Genomic DNA, 18,890 nt, shown 5'->3' on the forward strand with positions numbered 1-18,890 from the left:
AATTGACACCAGAGTTTTATAAACGATCTCCAGCAGGTATCATCTGCTGATGACATCTCTTCATCATAGTATTTTGGATCTCCTTGCAGCTAATGGGGAGTTACAACAAGTGCATCAGGCAGAATCAGGCAATTAAGGACTCTTTCAATGCAAATCCCATCCACACATCTTCCCTGTCATAATGTGCACAACGGCTGCATAGAAAATCATTATCACTTCCTCTTCCCAGCATCAACCATAACATGCCCAATGGACCCCAACAACTAATATCAGTGTGGAAGCCCCCAAGTCACTAACCTCTGGCTCAGCTGCTTTCATAAGAAAATGCCTTCCACCAGTGGTTGATAAAATTTGATGATTGGGGTGGAATTGTGGTGCTGGGCATGTTCACATAGGAACTTACATGTGGAGTAGATGCATGTAGGGTCACTACGTCTCATATCAACCAATGGGGTAAACACAAAGGATGTTTACCCCGGGTGATTGCCATGCTGTGCAAATTGCATCATACTAGACCATGCTGGCCTTTGTGAGACAAACAGGATGGCAGTTTTCCATATGGTCTGCTGTCGGGTCATGTGGTTCTGATCTCTCTCTCTAACTAATAAAGGCAAAAATTACCCAAAAATAACTTGACATTGTTATCTTGAAAACGTTTAATACATTTATGGCAAGAAAATTAAATCAAATTAATATCATGACTTCATAGTTAATCATTTATTTGCACATGCATTGTACCATATCTCTTGTTAAACAAAGTTGTCGGTTGATATGGACAGTAATGAACGATTTGTGTGGATATCAGAAAAGAATGTATGTATAAATAAAAAAAAATGAACATTGGATTCACCCTTAACTATTGACCTTAACTGTTTCTGATGTTGTATCATAGTAATCCCTGACCATGAAAACATAGGGTTAGACATCACTAGTTATGTGGTATTATGTTTGGTTCAGGAGTTATGATGAAAAATGCATAATTAGGCTATGGCGGAAAGTAAAATGGTCTCCATGGCAACCATGATTCAATTTTGCAATGGCTTAATATCTGAACATGTTCAGAGCCCCAAACTGTATAAGTGTACCAAGTTTCAAGCTTTTCTGAAAAGGTTAACAATTTTGCACATATCCCCTCTACCATAAAACAGTACTTTAGGAAGCCGAAAATTGACATAAAGGTATGGTTAAGAAACCCCTTAGAAAATAACTTTCCACCACTTGGATTCCTTAAGACTTTTAGTATGTTATTAATTACATATTCATGAGTCAAAAACAGTTGAAATGGTTTCTGTTGCAATTTGAGAGGTCCACCCATATTTTCTCACAAAATGCCTGTACTCTTCAAGATGGCGGCCCCACGGCTCGTCAGCGCCAATAGGCAGTAGCGGCCAACGCGGCGCCTATCCTTTATTATGTTTATGGTTGGGAGGATGTTGCAGATAATAGGGTTGATAAAGAGCAGCCTGATAAATGACTGGTCCCTGTTAGGGAAAGGGAGGAGGGTATATGTTAATATGTGAATGTGAATGGGCCGTGTGAACCAGGAGGGTAATGGCACTAGTGTTGTTTTTGTCAACAAAATGTATGACTAAATATCGTCGTCAACTAACCTTTTTCACGTGACAGTGACGAGACTAGACGAAAATAGTCACAGATAATATTGACTAAGAGAAGACAAAAATGCTCAAGACATTTAGTCGACAGAAACTTGACTAGACTTAAAGAGTTTAAACGTGACTAAGACTAATAAAAACTAAAATTAAAGTTTGACAAAAAGACTAGACTAAAACTAAAATTAAAACAGGCCGCCAAAAACAACACTAGTCTTCCGTGTCTGGAATTGCATGTATTCTTGAGTCTATAAGGTAAAAATAATATAATAAGATAAGATAACCTTGTTTGACTTGTGAAATGGGGGACTTAAAGAACATTTTGATTTTGGCTGTACTATACTAGGTACTTGTACTATATTAACTGGGTTAAATATAATTGCATTACTAAAAAGACTAAAATACAAATGTCATTGACTAAGACTAGACTTAAATGTCATCAGTTTTTGTTGACTAAGACTAGACAAAAATAGTCCCAGAAAATTCTGACTAAGAGAAGACTAAAAAGCTCAAGACTTTTAGTCAACTGAAACTTGACTAGACTAAAAAGAGTTTAAACGTGACTAAGACTAATAAAAACTAAAATGACAGTTTGACACAAAGACTGGACTAAAACTAAACTTAAAACAGGCCGCCAAAAACAACACTAAATGGCACTTTAAAGGTGGAGTCGATGATTCTGGAGAACAATGGTTGTCTAATCACTGTTTTAATCAAAATCAGTGAATATCTCCCCACAGTCCTGTGTGTAAAGTGTAAAGCAGGTGTTTATACACGGCTTAGCATAGCTGGTATTTAAACAAAGGGTATGTAAACATGGGGGGCCCTGTCCGCTGTAGCTATCAACATGCCTGTTTACAGAGCCTATGCTGTGTATTAACACTAGACTCATTGTACGGCCCGCGGACAGACAAAGGGACAGGTAGTGGATCGTGAGGAGACATTCATTGATTTTGACAAAAAGCATTCTCCAGAATCACATTATCTTTAAACTGTTAATAGAAGTAGGCGGGAAAAAATGTGAGTAACCAAAGGCAAAAGCTAGGGGATTTATATTCTCAACTTAAATGATATCGGATCATGCTACATCGATAAATGAAACTAGTGTATGATGTGGAACACAAGCGAGCCAACCACATAAAAAAACGAGACGTGCGTGGGACACTTGAATGCAAGCCAACAAAACTAAACTAAAGATTGCTTCCTGACACCTGTCCTCTTTGCTCATCCCTCCCAGCTAACACAAGAGGCAGCACAGAGTCAAACTGTACTGTATCTAAAGTCTTTGTCCATCCCAAGGTGATGCAGGTGGTGAGGGAGCAGATCACCAGGACCTTGTCCAGTAAGCCCACCTCCCTGGAGCTCTTCAAGAACAAAGTCAATGCTCTAAACTACAGTGAGATCCTCAAACTGAGGCAGACAGAGAGGCTGCACCAAGAGGAGACCCTTGCTCCCCCCGTTCTGTGAGTAGCAGGATGTTCACAGGGGAGGGGCCATTTCTTTGATGATTGACAACTAGCGCTTTTTAAGCTCCATGCTGTTTGAGAAAATAGGGATTAAAAGGTTGAGATGATTGTAATTTAAACCTCCTTCGAGAAACTTTTGAATGTTTATGAAACTGTCGAAGTCTTCCTATATAAATGACCTGTAACAGCTAACGAGACCATCAGCGAAAATAGTGCTATTTTTATATACGTAATTGTTATTAATGCCTTTGCATGGGTCAGATGAAATCTTTTCCCGGGAATTTAGACCATTCGATTTACGGCAGGCAGACCGTAATCTGCTTCACCACCGTCATATTACCATTATTAATCTCACAAAGTCCCATATAAATACATTACCTCAAAGCAATGCATCGGCGCTCTGTCTTGCGTGGACGTATTCACCATAGACTGTATGGTATTCACTCACGTCCTAACAAATGCATGCGCCATCGACTATTTAACTTTTTTTTTAAATTTATGCAAAAAAGTGTCTATGACATAACCTGTATCAGCTGCTCTGCTGACGACTCCAGATAGTTTCCACCTCTATGAAACTAGCCACCAGTAGCCAAACTGTTGGTTGTTATGCTATAGTTTGTCATTAAACACTGAGACTAACAGTGTGTTGCTGGCACATTAAGGGGTCCTCCCTGCAGGTTCGGTTTATTGTCAGCGAAGATGCCGTCTATGCTGTGAATACTCTTCTGATTTCCCATCAAATTAACAATGATTGAATAAGTATTGTATGAATGTGGATTATTGTTCCAGCAACCTCAACATTATTTGATATAGCCTTTTTATGTCTAGTGTTCTGTTTTTGTTTGTCTTTACTTGGGTGTAGTTGTGAGATTGCCGCCATGTTGTCCGCAAAACTACTAGACTTCCTTTCCAACATAGGGGATGTGATACTGTGTGACAAAGCATCATGTTGAGAACATATACAGTATATATATAATAATACAAAAATGTAAATGTTTTCCTCTTCAGTGAGCTCAAAGAGCGTCTGAAGCCAGAGCTGCTGGAGTTGATCCGCCAGCAGAGACTCAACAGGCTGTGTCAAGGAACAATGTTCAGGAAGATCAGCAGCCGGCGCAGACAGGGTGAGACAACGCGCACACACACACACACACACACACACACACACACACACACACACACACACACACCTCACACACCCTGTCTTGTTGTGCTTACCTCTGAGATTGTCTGTTCTTTTGTAGATAAACTGTGGTACTGCCGCCTGTCCCCCAATCACAAAATGCTTCACTACGGCGACTTGGAGGAAGACATAGACAATCCAGCCATTGAAACGCTGCAAAAGAAGAGTGAGTTCAAGCCGGGCTGGGGATTCACAAATATGAGGAAATCTGGATCTAATAAAGGATCTTTGTCTTTTCATCACTCCTGTTCTCTGTGTTGCTCCCTCCCTCAGTCCCAGTAGCAGATATCAAAGGCCTGCTGACGGGAAAAGACTGTCCCCACATGAAGGAACACAAAGGCAAACAGAACAAGGTCAGCAAGCACTCACTTATCTTCTTATTCTACATTCTACTAATGCTCACCTCCCGTCAAAACCTAATACCAAATGTCCCATCTGACCCTGTGTTGTGCATGTGTCTGCTGCAGGAGGTGCTGGACCTGGCTTTTAGCATCACATATGATGTGGAAGAGGACAGCCTGAACTTCATCGCCCCCTCCAGAACTGATGTGAGTCTGGATTCACCTACATCCCCAAATGTCCACAACAGTTTCCTCTCTATCACAGTATCCTCTTCTTTCCTGACAGTCCTCTTCTGTCAAGTGCACATTCCAATGTAGAGTAGGACTATAAGGGGTTTAGCATAACAAACGACAGCAACGAATTAAAATCAATACCTTTTAATGTCCTTTAACACATTTGTACACGTTATCTTAAATCTGCCAAACTCTACCTGCAACTGCTTCAAATAACTATATTGTGCTTTTCACCCACGCCATTTAAATTGCAGCCATTTAGTAATGTGAATGTCATTTAACAAAATGCATTTGTACATGTATCTATCATTCAATGGTTTTGGCTCTTTGTATCAGGTTGTTGTGGGACTTCACTTTGTTAATATAGTAATCTTTGTTGTTGCTTTTAAATCCGCATTGTTGACTCAACGCCATTGGAAATGAGGCTCACCCTCTACGATCTCTGAATTATAACTAAAGGTTGTATGAATGAATGGAACATGAGCTGGGTTGATACTCACTGGCTCCCTGTTGTGTGTCAGTTCTGCCTGTGGACAGATGGGCTCAGTGTTCTGCTGGGCCGGGACATGAGCAGTGAGTCCATGCGCAGCGAGCTGGAGATCCTCCTCTCCATGGAGATCAAGCTGCGCCTGCTGGACCTAGAGAACGTGCCCATCCCCGACAGCGCCCCGCTCATCCCCAAACCACCCAGCAACTACAACTTCTGCTACGACTTCAGCCAGACGGAGCAGTAGAGCATCCGCTGGAGGGCAACTAGGACGTGTGAATGTGTACATATAATTGTGTGTGTGTGTGTTTCTGTATTTGTGTGTGTGTGTGTGTGTGTGTGTGTGTGTGTGTGTGTGTGTGTGTGTGTGTTTGTCTGAAATGTGTGCGAGCGTGTGGTGAGATGTGACTTGTGCATCTATTCCCATAACACAGACTTATAACCTTAGAGACATTGATTAGATTCATCCTCTGCTCTTCTACATCCAAGTGAACAATGTATAGGAGTGAACCTGTGCAAAGTGACTTTGTCTTGAAACTAAATAATAGCGTGTGTGTGTGTGTGTGTGTGTGTGTGTGTGTGTGTGTGTGTGTGTGTGTGTGTGTGTGTGTGTGTGTGTGTGTGTGTGTGTGTGTGTGTGTGTGTGTGTGTGTGTGTGTGTGTGTGTGTGTGTGTGTGTGTGTGTGTGTGTGTGTGTGTGTGTGTGTGTGGAACTGCTACCAAATGGTATCGGTCGTCATCCGAGAGACCGATGCTTTCTCTCCATACATGATATTCCTCCTCAGCTCCCAAAACGACACTTAGATGAAATGAGATTGTTCTGACACAATGCAGCCACTCATGTCGCGGTACTCTAAGTTTGTTTTGTAATCATATTATATTTCTAAATATATCTTAAACTATATGTGTGATTGTGTGGGGATGTTAATGTCTTTTGAAAGTTTATTTGTTTTGTAATAGGCATCAACTACAACATGTGGCACATGTTAAACCCAGTCCAACACACTTTGCTTTAGTATACTTACAGGTACTCTCCTCAATATGATTTGTTATGAGCAGAGATGCTCTGAAAACTCAACACAGTTATTTGTTTAAATATATACTGTATATATAGGGTTTGCTGATTCATTAGGTACCAAGCTGACTTGTTTTAATTTTAGTTTTTAACATAATCAACTGTTTGATAATGAGAAACTTGTAACAAGTTTTTTTTTATCCATCCAGCAATCAGCAAGCACTGCACACCTGTACAATACAGTATGCAATCAGTGACCTTGGATCAAATCCTGAATGAATTCCAAACTTATCAATTGTATGCATGGTACTGGTTTACTCTACTACAGTGGAATACTTGGCACATGTGGTGGCACTTGAAGCAGCTACTCAAGAACTGACAGTTCTACAGTTTTATCACAGTGTGTTTAAATGATCTCTGCCCTCTTTGTGGCATTGGGTTATTTCATTACAGCACAGTCACAACTGTCCTCTGCAGTGCCCTTCTGACACATACGCCTCTGTGACAACGTTCACTTTGCATCATGTGCTTTGGGTGAATAAATGTTTTGATTTATTCTGAGAAAAAACAAGCATGTGTGTGTTTCTTTTGCCCATGGCATAGTAGCCACATTTTGGTTTATTTATAAAACGAACGCCTTTACTTGACTTTTCACCATTGCATTCTATAATGCTCATTTTGTCAGTGCAGCACACAGTGTTACAACAGTACAATATGATTCAACAATATAGTATAAAGGAATATTATTTATTTAATCAGGCTACAGTGGTTGCAGCAAATAGAGAGGTCGGCCTTCAAAACAATTAAAATGAGTCCGACACTCCAGTGTGTATATTATTATGGTACGTATAGAAATTGTGAAATGATTTGTCTGTTTTTTTGTGGGGAATTTCTTTAATTAAATTTTAAACTTAAAATTGAGACTCTGAATTTGATAACTGCTGCTGATAACTTTTGAAAGAACTCTTATATAATTAAAATCCGTAGTGAAGAACAGCTTCTACCAGCTCAGAACCATTTTTAAAATAAAGCACTCCCTATCATATCACAACCTTGAAATAATTATCCATGCTTTCATTACATCACGGCTGGATTACTGTAACTCCCTCTACCTTGGTCTCCCTCAGTCCCTCATATCACGCCTCCAAATAGTCCAGAATGCAGCAGCAAGACTGTTGACTGGATCAAAAAAGTGGGAACACATCACACCCGTTCTTGCTTCCCTTCACTGGCTGCCTGTACAACATAGGATCATTTTCAAGACAGTTCTCATGGTTTTCAAAGCCCTCAATGGTCAGGCCCCATCTTATATAGCGGATCTTGTACACCCCCACTCAGCCCCTAGGGCCCTAAGATCCTCCAATAAGGGTCTTCTCCACATCCCCCGATCCAGACTAAAACAAAAAGGTGACCGGGCCTTCGCAGTAGCTGCCCCACGCTTGTGGAACCAACTGCCACCTGACATACGTGATGCCCCCTCCATTACTGCCTTTAAATCAAGGCTCAAAACCCATCTGTACACCCTGGCTTTCCCTCCCCATTAGCTATCTGACTTCTACACTACTATATATGTTTGTGTGTGGAAGTCCGGGTTATATGTATTTTGTATTTTTATCTTTATTTTTTCTATTGTTGTTGTTGTAATTTTACCTTCATGTTGGCCTACTGAATGCACTATGTACAGCACTTTGGTCAGTGAAAACTGTTATAAATGTGCTTTTATAAATACATTTTACTTACTTACTTACTAAAACCATTAGTGCAGCTAATGGAGGCAGGCACGCTGCTGGCATGCTCCAATGTTTCAGAAAAAGGCCATCTCCATCTTATGGAGACCATGCTAAATAAATTATATTTAACCTTATTTGTCTTTTTATATTGCTATTAAAGTTAAAGTTGAAGAAAAGATTTGAGGACCAAGTGTGTGTGTGTGTGTACATACGTCTGTGTGGTGTCTAAAAATTGTTGGTCCACTTGTAGTAGAGATGACAGGTTTGTCTGTTTATTGTTGTTTCTGTTCACCTCCCTGGGGACTACATGGAAGCTAAAGGTCTGGTACTAAGCATATCTTCTCATTGTTTGAGTTTAATGTATTTTGTACACGGTCCCTGATACAAATAAAGAATGTAATGAAATAAAAACATGGCACCTTAAGAGATGCCTCACTATGAAATCAGCGCTCTCAGTGATGATGCATCACATAAACGTAACACCCCAAACCTTTTCCCCCTTGTGCTTAAACCAGTAATGATCTTTGAATACGGTGGTCAGATACAGATTGGTCTGCCCTGTCTGATGGTGAGAATGCAAGAACGATCAAATGCAGGAAAAAGATTTCCAATTCAGTTTCAAAGCAATGGTACCGGTCCTGTTTTTAAAATCACTTACAGGATAAAAGTAAGCGACGATCAACTCCCACTGTAAACAAACAACTTAAAAAAAAAAATTCCTTTAGTTCTTCTGCAAACCGCTAAAATGTTCAATAGCTCGACTCAGGGAGCAGGCTTTGGTCGGAAGGTTTTCAGAATGAAAAAGGTCCAGTCCAGTTGTCACCCGGGACATCGAGTCATTCATGTCAGAGGGTGAGGATGAGGTCTGTCCCGCCTATGAATTTGTAGTGGACATTCTCCAAGAAGGGCAGCTGTGATTGGAGGTGATCCACAGTTGTAACGGAGATGTTTTTGCACCTTGAGATGTCGAGAGTCTGCAGACGCTTACAGTGCTGTACCAGGACGAACAAGGATCTGGGGAGGGGAGGGATTCAAATGTCAAAAGATGAATGAATTAATACTCCATTATTTTAATGTGGCTTGTAAGAGCCCGCAATGCAACAACGACTACTCTACAAAAGCAATGTAGAGTGTGGTATGCCTTTAGATTAAAACTATTGAACAACATTGTTTTATTGATACTACACTCAACATTGAATCAATTAGCCCTTTAATCCATAAACTATTGACTCACTTTATAATGTAAAACAATTATAACACTATCAGGAGAAAGATATTTTGATCGCTCCATGATGTAATAAGTTGTTACATTATGGGTAAAAATGTATTATGCTTTGGCCATTTTGTTACATTATCGACCAGTAATATAAAAACAAACAAATGTATTACATTTCAGGCTCAAACAGGGCTACAGATAGACATAGAGGTGGGAGTGCGTGTGCCACCACTCACCTGTCTGTGATGTTATTACAACAGGAGAGGTAGAGGTGCTGCAGTCTGTGGAGGTATGGAGCAGCCTGGGCCAGACCGCGGTCAGTAATGCCTGGGCAGTGGCTGAGGGCCAGGCTGGTGAGGCTGCGGCAGTGCCAGGCCACCGCAGCCAGGCTGGCATCAGTGATCTCCGGGAGCATGGAGAGAGACAGACGCTGGAGGTCCGGGAAACGCATCACCTAAGGAGGAGAGGAGAGAAAGTAGGGGGGTGGAATTTTGGATTTTGGAATCCCACAATTCAATTTAGATTTCCCATTCAAAATCCATTTCTCAATTCAGAACATTGGAGGATATCAGGATCAACTCCAGTCGATCGTTTTTTATATTTATTAATATTATTTGAAAAGATTTGTCAACTGATTGCAATAATGTTAAACACACTAAGACAAATGGTAACATTTATCCATGCTAGTAAACTTGTACTGATACAGATGTTTTGCTTAATCAGTGAGAGAATTAATTAAAGTCATACAAAAAATAAAATTCTGTTACATAAATAAAATTGGTAGGTTTAGGCTAGCTGCCTTTTCTGGAATGTGCAACTTTAAAACAAGAAATGTAGTTACTAGTCACACTTGGTTAAATATATGTTAAGATTAAAGATAAGAAGATTGAATAGATTTTTGGAAATATTTAAGAGAGGAATTGCTACATGAATTGTTTATTTTCCCCCCACCCGCTAGGAGAAACGGTATGAAATCCTGAGTTTAATTTTTTTTGCGAATACTCAGGCTCCCACCTGTGTGATGCTGCTGTCAGTGAGCTTGGGGCAGGCAGAGAGGTCGAGCTCCTGCAGTCTGCTCAGGGCTAACAGAGAGGCTCCAGCCTGCTGTTTGAACTGCTCCAGGTCCATCTGGGTCACCAGCTTGGGCCGCTCGTCAAACGGCTGACGAGGAGGCTTAAAGAAACCCATGTTGCCAAAGGTCCGGGTGAACCTCGGACCCTTGTCTCCCTGTTGAGATGAATACAGTACAACAACTTCTAGTAACATTGACTGTAGATATGAAGAAATCCATTCCCTTTCTTTAATTCTTTTCATCCAATGTAATTTATATTTTATTTTTTCTTCAGCTTTTGATAGAATCTGATTTAATTTATTTAACTTGAATTAATTGATTAATTCACTTATTACTTCTAAGTATATCTAGGTTTATAATTTAATTTAATTTATTTAACTTTATTTAATAACATATCTATTTTTCTCCTTACTCGTAGTTTATATTTTTATTTTGTATCTCATTTGTTGATTAATGAATCTACTTACTCCAAGTATTAATGTGTTTTATTATTATTTATTCATTTACTCTAGTATTTATTTTCATCTTCCACTTTTAACATTTATTTTACATCAACACTGAGAATTCAGTCTCTGTTGTTTTCTCAAAGTTTTCCATGATAGCGTTTCCTCAAGTTCCTGTTTGCTGATTCTTTGTTATAAATAAGTGCTTATCTGTTCATTGAATTGTGATAGGGTGTGGGATCATGGCTATTATGTTCTTATGTAAAGCACTTTGTACTACATTTTTTGTGTATGAAAATTGCTTTTTTTCTCCTGTATTAGAAGTATTTTTATTTTTATTAAGCGATGAGGTACAGGACAAAACAAGTGAAAAACATTATGAGGGGGACATATAATGAAGAACCCATTGATGGCAGGGGCACCACCTCACCTCCTTCAGTACTATTTGACTTGATTAGATTTTCCTTCTTCCCATGTGTGTGGAGTTCTCACCGTATCTGGGTCGGGCTCACAGTCGGCGGTGTGCACCATCCCCAGCAGCCCCCAGTCTGTGACTTCCTTACACCAGGGCAGCCGCAGCACCACCAGGCCCTGCAGGTAGGTGGCGATAGCGCGCACGGACAGGTCTGTCACGTTGACACACGACGTCAGGTCTAGCTCACGGAGAGTGTCCCCGAGTAGCTGGGTGAGAGAGAACACTGCAAGATCCTGAAGGGAGGGGTGGAAGACGTCAAGTTATTCCCTACAGGCGTTCTCCACACAGACACAAGAGTCACACACTTTGCAAACACTCTGAACTACTACCGACCCGTATGTAGGTGCAGCTCTTGAGGCTGAGTGTCTCCAGCTGTGCTCTGGCAGCACTGGGTCCGGCCAAGCCTTTTACGATCTCTGTCCCGCTCACATGCAGACACTCTGACAGATCCAGACTCCTCAGGGTCGACACGGACAGAAGATCAGCCAGGCCTGCAGGAGACAAGAAGCCATCACTAGCAAACACAACATTGTAGCCCCACTGCTTAACCCCCCTTAAGGGTGCCTTTGAATTGGACTTTTAAGTGTTGTGGGGTTGTAAGGCGTGCTAATGGCTACTAGCATTCAATCCTGTTAATCTTGGAGTTTATGACACACACACAATAACAGCAATACACTATGGGCACCTTTTTCAGTGATCCTCCAGTCGCGGGACAAGTAGAGATGTGTCAATGACTTGAGACCCCGGGCTACAGCCTCTACTGACCTGTTGGTCAGCTCAGTGCAGGCACTGATGTCCAGCCTCTGGAGACTGGGCTGCTGCTTCACCAGAACCTCCACTGAGTAGTCTGTCAGCTCCTTACAGCCGTGCAGCCGCAGCTCCTCCAAAGCCAAATCCTGAACCTGGAATCCAGAGAACATCAAGAATAAAAATAAAAACAAGCTACAATATGTACCTTCTATTAGGACGATTGAAACGCTTTTTCTTCAAAGAAGTTAAAAGGTGGAGTCAGCAATTCTGGAGAATGCTGAAACAAAATCGGTTGTTAATACACAGCTTAGGCTCTGTATACTGGCATGTAAAAATTCCGGAGCACACACAGTAAGTACAGGTAGTGGATCGTGAGAAGATATACATTGATTTTGAGTGATATCTCCAGAATCGCTGACTCCACCCTTTAAAGGACAAGCCAAAAGTATTGACATAATTCTTCGTACTGTGTATGAAAAGTGGTAATCCCGACCTGTCCAATAGTGCGTAGTGACTCAGGGGTGATGGAGGTTCTGCTGATGTCCAGAGCTACGATGGTTGATCTCTGCGCCGTTAACAGCTTCCTCAGGTTCCTGAGTGACAGCAGTGCAGAGGAGTCGGTCACGGCCCCCACAGGGACCCCCAGGTACGGGTCAAACTCAAAGGCGATGTGGCAGCCGGCCAGAGAGAGGCGTTGGAGGCGCGGGGTGCAGCCTGTCAGACGGTTGAAGGTCAGGTCTGAGAGGTAGCGCAGGTCTGAGAGGTCCAGCTCCTCTAGACCGGACAGAGCAAAGCGCACCTGGAACAACATGATGGAGAGGGAGGCAGGAAGTTAGACCGTGACTATGCATGGATGAACAAAAGAGTTGGGCACATGGCGATACAACTTTACGTGGGGAATTTAGATGAAAGATTACATTTACAGTAGCCTGGTCCAACCAGACCATCGTACTTCATTTCATTTGTATAGAAGGTCTGGAACTGCTGTAATTGGCAAATGCTCACTCACTTGGAGGCGGGTGTCTGTTGAAGTTTAAAACTATTGGATCTGCCCAGTGCCACTCTGGATCTGCCAACCTATGGCATAACGTTTGGTCGTGACGTATGAGCCGGCTTCTGACGGTGCGTTCCAGTTGTACTGGGAACTCGGAAATTTCCGACTTCACTACATATTGTAGTCTATGGATCTACTGGTACCTGGCAACGGTAACTTGCTAGAGCCTAACGTTTAGTTATTTGGATGAGAAAGGTTGTATGTGTCCATACTTTCCCGAGCAGATGCACTGGAACACAGACAGGTCGGAACTCGGAACTACCAAGTCGGAAATCTCCGAGTTCCGAGTATAAAGGAACGCAGCATTCAACTGAAACTGGAACGCGACTTCGACGTCATCGTTCTCAGCCACTCGCTCTGTTCTGATTGGACCGCCAAAAGTCTGGCTGGAGAAGGAACCCATGAATATACCCCAGCCCCAGACTGACTACTGAAGTGAAACGAAAATTGAGCGGAAGTAGGTAGGAGGGCGGTGCCAGGCTACATTTACAGTATACCAGCTGTAAAACTAAGGAGGACTACCAGTCAGTCACCCTCATGATTACATGTATTATCAATGCCAAAATGATAGACATAAGATGTCACAAATCTGATGCCTACAGCCTGGACGGTTGGAGCACTCGCTCCGAGCGTCACATATCCTAATCTCTCGGACACCCCCTATACAGTACATAAAAACACGCAAGGTTGTTAAGCTTGTCCATTCTATGCTACTGTTGAAACATGGCGGCGCAACATGGTGGAGGCCTCCACGCCTATGTACAGTAGTTATAAAAGCTCATTCTAAAAGTAAATAAAAACTTTTATTTCAAGCAATTATGCACTAATTAAAACATGCTTATGTTAATTATATTCCATTTCTACCAGGTCTGTTCTGAAAAAGGCCAATTCCCTTTACACACTGCACCTTTTTAACCCAAAGTAAAAATCCAGTTTCTGTTGGCGGCACGGTCAGGGCAGCTCAGGTCTCATTGAAACACTGGCAAACCTCAGCCCGCCCTCCCACTGTCCCATAACACGTCCTACCTGCTGCCTGTGCTCCTCCCTGGAGAGGAAGGCCCCGGACATGAAGAGGCTGTCCAGCCCACTGAGGTCCAGCCGGCGCAGGGACGTGAGGCGAGGGAGGAGAGCCAGCAGAGAGGCCTCTGTTATACTGCTGCCAGGCAGGGCCAAGCTCTCTACCTTAGAGCCCAAACACAGGCCCACCTGAGGGGGAACAGAGAAAGGGGAGTACAAACACAAACACACACACACAAACACACACACAAACACGTAACAAGTAAGACATAGTTATACACACCTGTAAAATAGAGTTCATGCGTCTTGAAAGAGGAAACTAGGCATTTCCCAACATTTGATAAAATTGTACTAGAAATGCTCAAAAAGGCCTCTGAAACATATTACACAGTGGCAACAAAAGCCCTTGGTTAAAAAAAAAAGATAATTTCCACACACACACACACACACACACACACACACACACACAACCTTAAATGTGATAAGTTTTTGTGGTTCGGTATTTGTTGTCCTATTTATTTGTTTGTCTGCTGTTTCTTTTTTCTACAGGCTGTCAATCAAATGCCCCGTCTGGGATAAGAAAGAACCTTGAACACCTTCTTGTGCTAAGGGTCATGTAAACGGTCTCTCGAGTCGCTCCTGGAGCTGCTCTGAACTTTGGACCATTATGACTGTCCAACATCCTGTTCAGTATCACGCTACATTTCTAACGCTAAGAGTCATGCCGTGCAAACACTCAGACGATAAGACGATAACAGTGAACGTTAAAAAAAAAAAAAAAAAAAAAGCCTGGTCTGAAATCTCTACCACAATGTAAGTCTTTTATGGAGGAGAGACTTTCAGAGCCTTGGGTTGGGGACTTTCTCTGAACACACACACACACACACACACACACACACACACACACACACACACACACAGGAGCGTGTGACAGCTGGAAGTGAAAACACAACACGACAACTGTTTAAGCAAAGAGGCAAAACATATGTAAAAGCACTGACGATAAGCCATCCTCTCTCATTACATATTACATCCGTCCACTTCTGCATCCGGTTTGTCCCGCTTTGCCTCAAAGGGATAGTTCAGCAACAGTACAATGCTGACCTCTGCTAGAGCGACGTCTCCCCCTAACTCCTTCAAATGACTGCACTGATCGCCATGTCTATAAGGTCACCCACTAACTATGCACCAGTACCTCATACAACCTCATTTCAAAAATACTGAACTATCCCTTTAATGCCCTATACTTCAGTAAAATGACTAATAGCTCAGTTTCATTCTTAAGATAAATGTTTGTTATGGTAGAACATTTAAAAGGTGTATGTATCATGATTAAAGCTGTTCACCCCCCCCCCCCCCCCCCCCCACATTATCAGGGTGATAATATCACCACCAATACTAATCTTCTTAGCTTTCACCTCCGGCTTGGAATAATAGACCCCCAGAGACCCTTAAAATGCCCTGGACAGTGGTGGTGTTGGTGGTGGTGTTTTTAAAATGGTTCACATGGCGTACTGCACCTCCAGAAGCAGTGACCTGGAGATGCTGAAGCCATCCAGCTGGCTGATGACCAGTCTGCAGTGAGACCTCTGGCCCAGACCCCGGATCAGCTCCAGGGACGAGGCAGAAGCCGGGAAGCGAAAGGTGACTTTCTTCTGAAGACACAGAGAGGAACAGAGAGCACAAGTTTAAAACCTGCCTGCCACAAAAAAATAGTTTATTATGACACGTTATTAAGCGTAATAAAACACAAGACTCTGCACAGAGCAAATGACCTGAAAGCGCAGGTCCTGGCTGGCATGGTACCAGCTGCGACACACCAGCGAGGCCTCCTTCCTGTCTGAAGCGTGTAGAAAGCTCAGGAGGTAAACGATGATCTACAAGCAGGAGATCACAGAAACACAGTGTTAGGTCATGTTGAAGAGGATGGATCTTGGAAAGGGAAACAGCATATCCACCCCAGGGTTAAAGGTGGAGTCAGCGATTCTGTAGAACGCTTGTTGTCGAAATCACCTTTTTTCGTCAAAATCAGTGAATATCTCCTCGTGATCTACTACCTGTCTGTACTGTGTGTACACTGAAAAAAAATCTTAGGCTCTGTAGACTGGTATGTAAACGAATGGTATCTAAACGAAGGGGCCCACCATAGTTAGAAACATGCCGTTTATAGGCTGCATATTAACACTGGATTTAATTTCAGTGGAGACACATAGGCCTACATTGGAACGTGAGGAGATATTCACTGATTTTGACAACAAGCATTCTCCAGAATCACTGACTGACTATAGGCCTACCTTTAAATGACAGCATCTTATTAACTCAAATGACAGCACACTCTTCTGAATGAAACATTGTCTTTTGACAGGAGCAGCATGTCATGAGAGGACTGTCACTGTTGATCTAGCTCAATTGTGTTGGTGATTGCATTAAATGTTAAGCAGGGCGTTTCTGGACTAATCTCCCACACTAACTCACCTCTATAGGCAGCTCTGGTGCTTCGGCATAGTCCTCTCCATCGAACTCCTCCATCTCACTCTCCCCTTAGTGACTATGAAGGACCCCGGAGCATCACAGACAGTTGGGTCAATTCAACAGACGATAGCCCCACTCACCAGCTAGCAGCACACAAGTTAAGCAGCTATTAGCATTTAAGACAGCAGCTTTGTGAGCGATGAGAGGCCGCAGACTCGTGCCATACCCTCTCCGTTAACGGATCAATTCAACGGACAGAGTTTACATCCCAATGGACGCCGCTGTCATCTCATTAAGCTCATTTACGTTGTTCGTACCGCAGGCTGGACGTTTTCATCGGCACTGACAGCCTGCTTTCAGTTGGATCAGCTGACCGCAGAGAAAACAATGACGTCAGCGGGCGGCGCATTGTGGGAAATGTGGTCCCGTCCCACTTGTTGTTTAGCGCTTTTCTGACACTCAATACAAAAGTCAGTTAGTATGAGTTGACCTAGCCTACATCTGTTATGCTTAACCTTATTTTATTTTCCACAACGGCGGAAAACTGGAAAGTTACCTTAATCTTTGTAACAGGAATGAGCAAGTTGTTTGCTTACAGTTACAAGTTGCCTATGCATAATTTAAATTAGTTTATTGCAAATCAATGGGCCTACAGTTCAAGCTACACTGACTGAAAAATAATAATATAGGGCTTTATACAGGTCAATGTAGAAAACAGCATTGTGGGTTATCTGTTTAAGCCACTAACCACGCCATTATTCAGAACAACTGATTTGAAGCATGTTTAACAACGCTGTGTAGTCCCACCTCTGTTGGTTTGTGGTTTTGTCATGATGTTTGTGAGGCTTCTGGAACCTAAATGACCACTCCCTGTAGGCCAGATACAAAACTCAGGACAAAATATGCTGAAACTCTACAAGTCATTTATTCAAACAAAGCTAAAAAATGGCTAAATGTGTGACCAAATCCAGATTACGAACATTGTTATATACATTTATTTAGAGTCTCTGCCCTTTCTCACACACACACACACACACACACACCTACACACACACACACACACACACACACACACACACACACACACACACACACACACACACACACACACACACACACACACACACGCACAAATAATCATAAAAGAACAACAACAACACCACATTGATAATCCTTTCTACAAATGTTCTGGCAGTAATGGTTAGCTGGTTTATGGGCTCACCTTCAGAGGCTTGAATCAATCATCAAAACCATCTACTGTATACAAAAAGAATCATTCTTTCATTATTATCGAGTCCTAAACACATTTACAACAAAAAATGAACCATTTAGAAATATTGTATGTACATATCATGAAGGGATTTTACATTAACAAAAAAACAATGTGATTCATCTTCATTTCAAGAAAACAAATATATTTACATTATTGTACAAAATATTACCATAAAATGTTAATTAATGTAAAAGATGTAAAGCAATGTTATTACATGTACTGATGGCTACAGTTTTATGTAAGTGATTAGAGAGATATTGATCACTTTGAGATTACATATACAGTGTGTAGTAGCATGTAAAATACAGTTTTGAGGTAATAAGAGTATAAATGATGTTTGAGCTTGCTATGCTTAACGTTAGGATGGTTAAAAATAGACCGAGAATCTATTCAACACAATCTGAGATGACCTTACATTGCCTTGTCCGTGACTCATCCATCTTGTGATGGACTTACAGATTGTAAGTCTTTGAGACAGGCAGCTGTACTAAGTCTGTTCTGTTTCTTTTTTTAAAACAACTTCTAAAAAAACATCTACAGTGCAAGCTACTCACACCATCACAACACAAAGGTAAAAGACAAAAAACGTATAAAGCCAAGTGCACTTTTAGGGTTTACAAAATAATCTGTAAACAGTTAACAGACAACAACAGCAAAAACATGATTTTTTAAAATGTGTTTTGAAAAGAAGAGAGTTTTGGCTCATGGTAGCTACAGTGAATGCGCTAATGTAAATCTAATCAAATGTATTTGAATAAGTTACTAGTGTTTAAGTTTACTAGTGTTAACTTAGTGTGGCTGATGAGCTAGAATTCTGAGGGTGGAAACAGGAGAGGAATGGCTTGTTGCTACTATAAGGACATTTAGTAAGCTTGAACAAAGTGAGGGAAGGTTGATAGAGGGACAGAGGGTCTGGAGTTGGACTTTACATTGGTCCAGCTTGAGGAAACCAGGGACAGAACAGTTCTAATGTAAAAGACCGCTAATGTGATGTTGAAGCTAGTTGACACAAAAGTGACAAATGATTCCGTTTTTGTTTTCTGGAAGATGACAAC

At 41.8% G+C, this 18,890-nt stretch overlaps 2 protein-coding genes across 2 annotated transcripts in view; one reads left to right on the forward strand and one right to left on the reverse strand.

Annotated features, from left to right (window-relative positions):
- elmo3 (engulfment and cell motility 3) overlaps positions 1–5,969 on the forward strand; it is a 29,533-nt gene extending 23,564 nt beyond the window's left edge. Inside the window, exons 16-21 of the mRNA XM_080027403.1 lie at positions 2,910–3,073; positions 4,085–4,197; positions 4,318–4,422; positions 4,530–4,609; positions 4,724–4,804; positions 5,353–5,969. Coding sequence (XP_079883529.1) covers positions 2,910–3,073; positions 4,085–4,197; positions 4,318–4,422; positions 4,530–4,609; positions 4,724–4,804; positions 5,353–5,565 — 756 coding nt within the window. The 3' untranslated portion in view covers positions 5,566–5,969. The remainder of the gene's footprint in view (positions 1–2,909; positions 3,074–4,084; positions 4,198–4,317; positions 4,423–4,529; positions 4,610–4,723; positions 4,805–5,352) is intronic.
- Positions 5,970–6,099: 130 nt separating this feature from the next.
- On the reverse strand, positions 6,100–16,865 carry fbxl9 (F-box and leucine rich repeat protein). The gene is made up of 11 exons (XM_080027404.1): positions 16,566–16,865; positions 15,866–15,967; positions 15,611–15,745; positions 14,100–14,279; positions 12,513–12,818; positions 11,955–12,171; positions 11,603–11,760; positions 11,287–11,502; positions 10,294–10,506; positions 9,516–9,733; positions 6,100–9,077 (listed from the first exon to the last, which is right to left on the reverse strand). The coding sequence occupies exons 1-11, from the start codon at positions 16,617–16,619 to the stop codon at positions 8,909–8,911; spliced, it is 1,968 nt and encodes a 655-aa protein (XP_079883530.1). The 5' UTR covers positions 16,620–16,865; the 3' UTR covers positions 6,100–8,908.
- Between the last annotated feature and the right edge of the window lie 2,025 nt (positions 16,866–18,890).

The sequence above is a fragment of the Ammodytes marinus genome, assembly GCF_949987685.1.
Source record: "Ammodytes marinus genome assembly, chromosome: 5".
NCBI classification, from domain to species: Eukaryota; Metazoa; Chordata; class Actinopteri; order Uranoscopiformes; family Ammodytidae; genus Ammodytes; species Ammodytes marinus.

Bases quoted from the DNA above. Each gene is read 5' to 3' on its own strand.
- fbxl9 (XM_080027404.1), bottom strand. From the start codon at position 16,619: ATGGAGGAGTTCGATGGAGAGGACTATGCCGAAGCACCAGAGCTGCCT. The intron at 14,280-15,610 runs GTGCAGTACGCC...GTTCCCCCTCAG, and splicing joins CCAGGTCACTGCTTCTGGAG to GTGGGCCTGTGTTTGGGCTC. The intron at 12,172-12,512 runs GTCGGGATTACC...TCTGGATTCCAG, and splicing joins CACTACGCACTATTGGACAG to GTTCAGGATTTGGCTTTGGA.